This window comes from Erinaceus europaeus, chromosome 6, assembly GCF_950295315.1.
Source record: "Erinaceus europaeus chromosome 6, mEriEur2.1, whole genome shotgun sequence".
In the NCBI taxonomy this organism is placed as follows: domain Eukaryota; kingdom Metazoa; phylum Chordata; class Mammalia; order Eulipotyphla; family Erinaceidae; genus Erinaceus; species Erinaceus europaeus.
In genome coordinates this window covers 61,395,010-61,405,814 of record NC_080167.1, presented here as the reverse complement: position 1 = coordinate 61,405,814, position 10,805 = coordinate 61,395,010, and the positions used below count along the sequence as shown (strand labels likewise).

The following is a 10,805-nucleotide window of genomic DNA, read 5'->3' as shown; positions in this document are numbered from 1 at the left end:
AGTTCAAAGAGAGGGCAATAGGACAGCACTGAAAAGGGTGCAGCAGACCCATTCATTTAGTTTGGAAACCGAGGTCTGTCATATTCATGGTTTTCCTCTCTTGAGTGAGTCAAGGTGACCAGCTGAGGGGAGAAGGTCAGATCGGGGTTTGAGAAGGGACCTTTTGGGGCAAGATAACAAACTGGGTAGATGAACACAGGCGTTCTCTAGGCATTCCACTTTCCCTTCTGCCCTTGCCTCTGCCTACAATGTCCTCCCCCTTTCTTTCTGCTCAGATTTACCATCCTTCAATGCTCACCTCAGGTTCTGCTTCCTCTGTGAAACCCTTTGACAATTCTCCCCCTCCCCATCTCACACAGCACTTGATAGTGTAATTCATGTTCACTTATGGACTATCTTGCCATATTCCCTGTAGGGTACATGGTTAAATCTGTGTGTGCTTTTCTTTAATTCTTGAGAGTAAAAAGCCAGCCCCTCCCCTTAAACATCATCATTTTCACCTTCAGAAAAATAGTTCATTCATCCTCCACTGTGAACATTGAGATGTGCTTTCTAAATATGTAAACTTGTATCTACGGAGATAAATATCCTCTACAGCAAACAACAAAATGACGAAGGCATGCATAAGTAAACGCTGAACCTTTAATCCTCCCTTGTTTGCTTATGTTATCTGCTTTTCAATTTTTGGTTTTAGATTTTTTTTTTTTTAACACAAAGCAAGCCAGAGATAAATTGGTAATACAGGACTGATTTAAACTACTTTTTTTTAAAGACAAATTGTATCTGATTATTAAATTATTTATAACTCTTAACAGAGTTCTTCATAAAGGGTGTTCTCACAGGAAATGAGCCCAAATATTATCAGCAAAGGCAAATTATGTTAGGAATGCCATCTTGTGGTTGAGCAGCATCTGTTACACTAGCATGTCCTTTCAGTTATAATCTTTAATTCAGAAATATAACGCCCAGTATATTCACAACCACAAGTGATAATTAAAATGGACTGTCATGACAAAGAAGTGAAAACTGAGTATGTGCATCAGCTGTATGTAGTTTTAGTTCACCAGTTATCTGAGAGATAGTGGAGAAATACCACATTGGAATGAACTCTTAAAAATTATAGGAAGGGGGGCTGGGCAGTAGTGCAGCGGGTTAAGCGCGCACACATGGTGTGAAGCACAAGGACCAGTGTAAGGATCCCAGTTCGAGTCCCTGGCTTCCAACCTGCAGGGGTGTAGCTTCACAGGTGGTGAAGCAGGTCTGCAGGAGTCTATCTTCCTCTCCCTCTCTCTGTCTTCCCCTCCTCTCTCCATTTCTCTCTGTCCTATCCAACAATGACAGCAATAACAACAATAACAACATGATAAACAACAAGGGCAACAAAAGGGAAAAACTAGGCTCCATGAGCAGTGGATCCATAGTGCAGGCACAGAGCCAAAGCGATAACCCTGAAGGCAAGAAAAAAATTATAGAAGACTTATCTGCATCCATATAAAAACAATCCAAAGTTTGAATTTTTGGGAAATTCTCTTCAAATAGGTAATTTTATGCCTGAATCAATGATCACATAGTTTTCTTTATTACATCCTGCATCTAAAGCATGTGCCTTGATTTGTCTAGCTACATTTCCTGAACTACAGAAGTTCAAAAGGAAATGAAGGCCAGAGAGCTTGTCTGCCAGCGGTCCTCTGGTAACATAGGAGCTGACTGCTCCTTCCATATGGATTAGTCATTCGGGAGGTAAGTGACCTCTGATCCACAGAGACTTAATGGTGGTCACCGATGTCATACTTTACAGCTGTGTTTATATTATTTCAAACATTCTGCTTGACTTATGACTGTGGGGGGAGGTAGAAACCAGTATGTCCCTTATGAATACAAAACACAACACAGTAACGGAAGGGCCCTTGTGCTCTGCAGCCTCTTGTCACTTCTAGACTATGGAGCCAGGGACCATGTGCATGTACAGGGTTCAGTTCTAGAAATGATAGGCTGATAAATGATAGAAATTAGCAAGTCTACAGATAGAATCATTTACTTATAAACAAAGGGCAATCGTAGTGCAAATCAATTTCTGTGGTTTATTACTGCATGCCCCTCACCAGAAAAAAAAAATGTTTTTTTTTTCCCCCTGCAGGAAACTTTTATAGAAATTGGCTTTGTATTAGTTTTTCTACCTGGCTCTTCAGAACATTCACATCTGCAGCACAGACCTGATAGTCCATCTTCTCTTGCAGTTTCATTCTCTCTAGTAAGGCCTCGTGTGGTGGGGGTAATGCATTGTAGGAGTTCAGTAGGTAAAGCTGACTTGAGCAAGTCTGGCTGATTGCTTCAATCTTCAAAGCCTGCAGGATAGCAGGTGCGAACTTGGAGTAGTGAGCTGTAGAGGACACAATCACTGGGCAGCTTTTGTCTTGCATTCTGTCTGCAACCACTTTGGCAACAGCAGTGTGTGGGTCCAAGATATACCCACAGGTATTGTAGGTGGAATGGATGGCCGCCAGGCACTCTCCCTCCGAGGACCAGTCCGCGATCAAGTCCCGCTGAAGCTTCTCCATGAGGATCTTTTCGATCTGGAAGTGGCGCTGCTCTTCTAGCTGGTTAAACAGCTTGGCCATCAACTGTCCATCTTTATCAGCCATCAGATGTAAATGCCGTTCCAGGTTTGAACAGGTGAGAATATCAATGGACGGCGAGAAGGTGTGTGCTAATTTTCTTTCCCTCAGGTCGTAATGGCCTGTTTTGATGAAATCGGTCAGCACATGGTTCTGATTAGAGGCACAGATGAATTTCCGGATAGGGATACCCATCATTTTGGCGTACACTGCAGCCAAGATGTTCCCAAAGTTTCCCGTGGGGATACAGACATCGACTGGGTTTCCAAAGGAAATAAATCCTTGGCTGACAAGATCAAGGTAGGCAGAAGCATGATACACCACTTGGGGCAGCAGCCGCCCCCAGTTTATGGAATTAGCTGAGCTTAAGGTTGTTCCGTATTCCATGGTCAGAAAGCCAGTGAAATCAGAATCTTGAAAAATTCTCTTGATGGCTGCCTGGCAGAAATCAAAATCTGACTTGACACCCACGGCCCAGCCGTTTTCTTTCTGGCTACCGATTATCTGAGCTTTTTGAAACTGACTCACACCATTCTCAGGGAAAAATGTGGTCACAGCTATTCTTTGCTGGTCGTTCTTACTCAGCCTGCTAAAGCCATTTAAGACGGCGCTGCCGGTGTCCCCTGAAGTGGCAACAAGGATCATGTAGTTGCAAGTCGGGGGGATACAGTGTGCAAACAGATGAGGCATCAGTTGCAAAGACAGATCTTTAAAGGATCCTGTGGGTCCGTGAAACAGCTCCAGGATGAACTGGTTCCCTGAAAGGTGCCTGATGGGGGCGATTTTTGAGCAGGCAAAGTTCTCCCCGTAGGCATTTTCAATCATCTCTCCCAGTCTGGTGGCGGGTATGTCGGCAGGGTGTATGCACTTCTCCAGCAGGATCTGTGCCCGCTCTACGTAGGTGGCTCCCACGAGGCTCTTCCATTCCCCGCAGCTTAATTTTGGGAACTCCTTCTCAGGCACGAAGAGCCCGCCGTCAGAGGCCAGCCCTTCAATTACAGCTTCGCTGAAGAATTTTGCTGAAACCTTCTGTTGACAGCCTTGGGTGGCAAAGTGTCTCGTGGAGATGAATGTCTCTGAGTCTGCATCCAGGTATCTTTTAACTGCAGTGAGCACTTTGTCGGCGACCTCCTCGGGGGAAGCTCCGCTTTCACAGAACACACGGGTATCAAACCACTTCTTGTAGTAACATCTTCTAGACTTCAGTAGATCTTTCATAGACGTTCCTGGACTCTGACCTACAATCCTTTCTATTTTCATGGACCTTAGGCGGTTGACAATATCTATGAGGGGCACATCCAAGTATATGATTATCCCATTTTTCTTCAGATGCCACATGCTAGCATCGTGCATCGGGTTGGATCCAGTCAGGGCGATCACGCTTCTAGATGCAGAGAAGTTTAACACAGCTTTTCCTTCCTCTTCTAAAAATTGCTCATTACCAACATCCTGCAGTTTTTCAGACACGCTCATGTTCCAGGTTTTCTCAAGGATATCGTCGTCCACATCGATGACACAACAACCTAGTTTCTGACCTACTATCCTGCCTACTGTTGTTTTCCCAGCACCGGGTGGTCCCATCAGGATAATATTTTTGTCCCCAACTAGAGAACAGGTTGAGTGCCATGACTTCCTTAATTCTGCAAATGGAGAGGTCCTTGAGAGAGGCAGAGAGCGGTGAGCATGTTTCTCTGTTTTAATAGGTATACTAGAAAAATATTTCTGGGCTATTTGTTTCAGATGCTGACATCGGCTAATGTGGAGCATTTTCTTTTCACTTTTCCGCCCAAGACAACCTCAAAACAGGCTTTAACCCTTTACAAACATAAAAACAAAAAGAATATTTTGGTTACTAATTTTGATAGAAAATTTTAATACGATTGAATGGAGCCATGCCCATAGTAAACATGCTTAAAAAAGAATCTTCCAAATCAATGGACATTTTCAAGTTCTCTGATCCAATTTCTCATATATTGTCTCTTCAATATCAATTCACTGAATAAAAAGACTAACAATCTGTAGCTTATGGACAACAAACTTTATTCAGAAATTGCCATAACACACATGCTTTAAAAAAATACTAAGCTGGGGGTCGGGAAGTAATGCAGGGGGTTAAAAGAGGATTTTTGTTTGTTTGGAGTTTGCCATCCTCAGGAGCAGAACATTTTAAATTTTCTTATAAAATTCCCAACAGGAAAACAGACTATTTTCTTAAAGGATGCATCAATAACTTTATGGCTCAATGGTATGGCATCTTTCTCATGTGGCTTTTATTATTAAGAGTTACTCTGACATATTTCTCAATTTAAAAACCTTAAAGAAAAAAAGCTAAAGTGAAAGACAAACTATCCAATTAGCTAAGGGAAAAAAATCAAGAATTAGCAACAAAGCCAAAGGTTGTTTATCTATGATCTCATCACTTAGGTTTCTGTCCTATGCATTCCATCAGCAGAGAGATTTAATTCAAATTCCAGGCTCCTAAGTGACAGTCAGAAGGCTCCAGAATGTTTCCACTGATGAAACTATTATTCTGGCATCCAAAGCTCTACAATTCACCATACTAGCCAAGTCACTCTCTTTAAAAATATACTTACCATCAAAACACAAATTAATGCCAGACAAGTCAGTTTTTTGGATTTTGTTTTTTTGTTTTATAAAAATGTAATTTAGGGGTCTGGGTGGTGACACACCTAGTCGCACACACGTTACATAAAAGAACCCAGGTTCGAGCCTCTCAGTCTCCACATGCAAGGGGAAAGCTGCAGGTCTGCAGGTCTTTCTCTCTCTCTGTCTGTCTCTCTTATTCTGTCTTCTCCTTCCCTCTCAATTTCTACTGTCTCTATCCAGTAAACATAACTTTTAAATAAGACTCAAAAATAAATTAAAATGGAATTTAGTAACCGTTGCAACGTTCACTTAAATCAACCAGAGTGTATACATAATGGGGCTTTTTCACATGTTCTATGGCAGAACCAATCTGCAACTAAGACATATTAAATGTTTGATGTCATATCTTAGTATGAAAACTTTCATTTACTTCTTTGATTATCTATGCTACTTAGAACTTTTTTTTTTTTGGTAATTAAATATCTAAACCATTTTAGGCTAACAATTAATTTAACTTACACATTAAATTAGGACAGTTAAGAGAAGCAATACATCTCCTTACTGGATTTCTCAGCTTGCATGTGCTGTGGTTAACTACCACTGACTTGATAACACACAGGAATCAATCTTGGATGAAGACTTTGTTGATGAAAACTGTAAGTGAAAACAAAGCCAGTCTTCACAGAAAGTGGCATCTATAATAGGGGGGGAAATCAGGTTAATCATAACTGCATGCAGTACCCCAAAATTCTATACAGTCTAGTTTATTATTAAAATATCCATCCAGAGTTTTTAAAGTACAAAAAATAATTGGGGGTCGGGCGGTGGCGCAGTGGGTTAAGCGCATGTGGCGCAAAGCGCAGGGACCGGCGTAAGGATCCCGGTTCGAGCCCCCGGCTCCCCGTCTGCAGGGGAGTCGCTTCACAGGCAGTGAAGCAGGTCTGCAGGTGTCTATCTTTCTCTCCCCTTCTCTGTCTTCCCCTCCTCTCTCCATTTCTCTCTGTCCTATCCAACAACGAACTGCGTCAACAAGGGCAATAATAATAACCACAACGAAGCTACAACAAGGGCAACAAAAGGGGGAAAAAATGGCCTCCAGGAGCGGTGGATTCATGGTGCAGGCACCGAGCCCAGTAATAACCCTGGAGGAGGAAAAAAAAATAAATAATGCACTGGCCCTTTTCATCATTCCCTGAATCTATTATTAATCTATCAAGATACTGGTTCTTACTCAACATGTGTGCCATATAAAAGAGTTTACTAAATTGTGTCAAAGGAATGGCTAACTTTGTGTAGTGTGAAAGAGAATATAACCAAAGGTGGTGGGACACTAGATTAAGCACATATAGTACAAAGCATAAGGACCCAGGCAAGGATCCCGGTTGGAGTCCCAGACTCCCCACCTGCAGGGGGGTTGCTTCACAAGCAGTGAAGCAGGTCTGCAGGTGTCTATCTTATTCTCTCTCCCTCTCTGTCTCCCTCTCCTCAATTTCTCGCTGTCCTATCCAATAAAATGGAAAAATTGACCTCTAGGAGCAGTGGATTTGTAGTGCTGACACTGAGATCCAGTGGTAACAGAGAGAGAGAGAGAGAGAGAGAGAGAGAATGAGAATATAACCAAATAACTTTTTGCACAACATGTATTTTTTTTTCATGATTTTCCTGTGTATTTAGTGAATAGAAGAAAAACATAAGTGGCCTAAGGGCTATGAAAGAAATGTCAGAATGAGCTTTAAGGTTATCTTATTCACCTCAATGGTCACATGACTTGAAGGCAATACTGTCTACTGTAAAAAGTACAAACAGAGCATCTTCCGCACCACACACAGGTGTAGCATAGCTCTGTACATGTATGTATAAAAAATTCAAATTGCATATATCATAGTGGCTGGTACAAGAGACTGTACATGTAGTATATGGATCACTGTCACTCAAAGAAAACAGATGGAAAGCATAAAACTTGAGCCAGCTATATATACAGAAGGCTAGGCATATATATATATATATGTATATATATATTTTTAATGCTTTGGTTTATAAACCTTCAGGGTGCCAGGAGATAGCTCACCCAGCAGACTGCAAGAACCTGGATTCGAGCCCCCAGGCACCACGAAGATGTACCGTGCAGAAGTAGAGGTGTGACTAGTGAAGTGTTGCTGTGCTGTCTCTCCTTTGCGTCTCTCTCCCTGCCACCTTCTCTCTAAATAAATCAGTAAAATCATCACCACTTCATTCCAGTGCTCCATGTAAAGAGTATGTACTTGCCATCTAGAAATTGAATTTTATGTACAAGGCAAAATAATTATTATTCAAGATGATTTTGCTCTACAGAGACATCACAGACACTGAATTAGGGAGTATTACATCACTGCCCCTGGGGTACATGCAGGGCTTCTGCAAGCCTATGGCCACATCTCTGCCACCAACTGATATGTAACCCTAATTTAGGTGTGTTTCTATGTAAGGACATTAACACACACACACACACACACACACACACACCTAGATAGAGATACTTTTTCTACTGACCAATTAAGAATGGTGCTTTTCTGATCCACTAATCCCAATGAATGCTTTTTAGACATAAACAGACACTCTCCATTCAAATATGTGAAAAGGCAGTGATATGGCAGTGACATAACCAAAAAAAAAAAAAAATTTCTATATAAATGCAAGTGTTGTGTGACCTCAGGGCAGAAAACATGATAATTTTTTTTACTATCATAAGCTGATGAAAACAGAATATGGAATTAAAAGAGAAGGGGAGAAGTATAAAAAATCACTTTTAAATTATTTTCTAATCATGATAATAAAGTTGTATTTTAAGCCAAAATACAAATTACCAGCAACCTATTCACAGGAGGTATTTTTCTAAATTTACCTAATACAGTCATTACAAAGAAAACACTAATTCATGTGTACAACCACAGAAACTAATTCATACATACATGAAAAAACTAATTTGTATGTACAACCATTATTTACTAAAAACCTGTGTGAATTACAAGTCAAACCTGGCCCTGCTATTGTCATTTGGAAATTAAGTTTCAAGGGACCACAGCTTTTTTGTTCATTTGTTAATTTTTTTTTTTTCAGTACATTGCCTTCGGCCGCTTTTGAACTTCAGTGGTGTAGAGTTGAGTAGCTGCAATAAAAATTATGTGGCCTGCAAAGGCCTAAAACGTTTACTACCTAGTCCCTTACCAGACAGTTGGTTACCCTCTGCTGGTATACCAATTCCTTATGGTCATGGGCACTGCTGTGAATAATACTGCCACTTTGAAGAAATTATAAAAAATCAGAAAAGAAATTAGTTGTAAACATACTTTGAAAAGGCAAGACTGTCAGATCAAGCATCTGTGGAAACAGAAGTTCCTTTCCAAATGACTTAACAATTGCACCGTGACTGTCAATATGCTCTAGTGAGATTTTAAGCAAATTCAATTTTTTAAACCATGTGAAATCTGACACAGATGAAATTACAGTATTCAGTGTTTACTGTCAGAATGTCAAACAAGCTTTAGTCAGCAAAGGCCTATTAACTGGAGAAATGAGACATCACTCAAGCCCAGTGGCTCCTTTAGGGACGGATTGAGATAAACTGTTCACAGTGCTGCTTCTAACTTGAAGGTGTACAAGAACTGGCCAATGACCACTGACTTGGCTAATTGCATTATCATTCTGAGCCCTTTGTGCATATCTTAGCATGCATGGAGAACAGTTCCCCCAAAGACTTTTCTCCACACATGCTAAGCAAAAAAAAAAAAAAAAAAAAATCCTCAAAGGAAAACAGCCAAAGGGCAAAGTGATATTTATATTATATATCAATTGTTCTGGAAAATAGAAACTAAGTCAGACGTGGAAAAAAAAAAAAACAGGAGCATCATCCCTTATTGGGTTATTCATCTGAAATATTCAAAACAGAAGATAAAAATGAAAATGTGGGGAGTCGGCGGTAGTGCAGTAGGTTAAGCGCACATGGTGTTAAGTGCAAGGACCGGCATAAGTATCGGAGCCCCCCCCGGTCTGCAGATGTCTATCTTTCTCTCCCCCTCTGTCTTCCCCTCCTCTCCATTTCTCTCTGTCCTGTCCAACAACAATGATAACAACAGCAATAATAACTACAACAAAAGGGAAAATAAATAATAAATATAAAATAAAAAAAAATAAAAGAAAAAACATGAACATGTGATCCACTGGGCAACAGATTATAAAATTGGTTCCTCCCTAATGAAATTCACTTTGGGACCCAAATAAAGACCTACCTTAAGCAAAGTTTTTAAGGCAGAAACCAAAAACTTAAACAAATTAAACCAATTCTGCTTAAACGCCTCCAGCACTCTGGCAGAGTGAAGACCCAAACTGGTGTTGTCTCTCATGTCTGGGATAATTTTTATTACCTCTGTACAAAGATGCCTCCTTAATTCAGAACCATCTCTCTTCCTTCCCCGAATTGTAATGCCAAAATGTCTTTTAGATAGTGGGGATGACAAGGGTTTATTTCTATAGTTTCTTTCCAACAGTAGCAAAGACATACAAAATATTGAAGATTAAGGAAGATGAGATGATTGATAAATGGAATAAAACTACTTCTGAAGCAGAAGGCAGCTTTTCCAAAGGGACATCAGCAAATGGGCAAACATTCAAGGACCCGTTTCAAGGTCCCTTTAGGCTGCTAGTTAAAGAAAACAAAAACAAAGTCCACATGTTCCTGTAGGAAGACAGAAGAGGAAGGGCCTGATCAGGAGGTAAATGGTGTGGGGAGATGAGAACAGGTTTGCAAACAGTGGCGGTCTAGGGAGGGCAGACAGGTGCACTCTGGGAGGACAAACAGGTGGACGCGGGGAGGACAGACAGGTGGATTCAAGGGATGGACAGGTGGACCTGGGGCAGGGGGGCATGCACGTGGACGCAGAAAGTACAGACAGCTGGACGCACGGGGGTGGACAGGTGGACCTGGGGGAGGGGAAGTATGCAGGTGAACGAGGGGGTGGGGGACAGACAGGTGGAAGCAGGAAGTGGACAGGTGGACCCCAGAGGGGGCATGCAGGTGGACGCGAGGACAGACAAGCGGACTGCCGCAGGTGGGCGGCGGGCAGGGCTGGGAGGGGGGTCGGAGGGAAGAAGAAACCCAGACACCGACCGAGCAGTGGATGGGGGCACCGGGAGGGAAGGCATGCGACAGGTCCAGGCTGCTTTCCAGTGTCCCTTTCTTTCTCCTCCAATAACTCACCAAGAGAATCACACAGAGAAGGCGGAGGAAAGAGCAAGAAATGGGAGGGAGAGTCCCTACGCCTCCCAGAGACTCAGCAGCCCCGACCCACCGGCGCTGCCCCAATTGCACCCACAGCCCAAGCCAGAGACCACGCTAGGTCAGGCCCGTCTACCGCCCAGACGCTTCTACGCCTGCGCAACCACGGGTCCCGCCCACACGCCCGCAAGCGGACACGTGACCGTGTTCCTGCGCTCCTTTCATCCTACCGCTAGGGCTCATTGAATCACGCCCATCCGTGCTACAGCTCTCATGATTGGCTGAGAGTCCTGGCGGGCTCACCCTCTAGCCCCGCCCCTTCCGGGTTGAGG

At 42.4% G+C, this 10,805-nt stretch overlaps 1 protein-coding gene across 6 annotated transcripts; it reads right to left on the bottom strand.

Annotated features, from left to right (window-relative positions):
* Window positions 1–2,019: 2,019 nt before the first annotated feature.
* THNSL1 (threonine synthase like 1) lies at window positions 2,020–10,612 on the bottom strand. Of its 6 annotated transcripts, none has more exons than XM_016189721.2 (3): window positions 10,456–10,612; window positions 5,742–5,917; window positions 2,020–4,430 (listed from the first exon to the last, which is right to left on the bottom strand). In XM_016189721.2, the coding sequence occupies exon 3, from the start codon at window positions 4,380–4,382 to the stop codon at window positions 2,145–2,147; it is 2,238 nt and encodes a 745-aa protein (XP_016045207.1). In that variant the 5' UTR covers window positions 4,383–4,430; window positions 5,742–5,917; window positions 10,456–10,612; the 3' UTR covers window positions 2,020–2,144. The 6 variants fall into 6 exon arrangements, with proteins under 6 accessions (XP_016045207.1, XP_060048307.1, XP_016045211.1 ...); XM_060192324.1 differs by having other exon boundaries at window positions 2,020–4,272; XM_016189725.2 differs by having other exon boundaries at window positions 5,785–5,917.
* Between the last annotated feature and the right edge of the window lie 193 nt (window positions 10,613–10,805).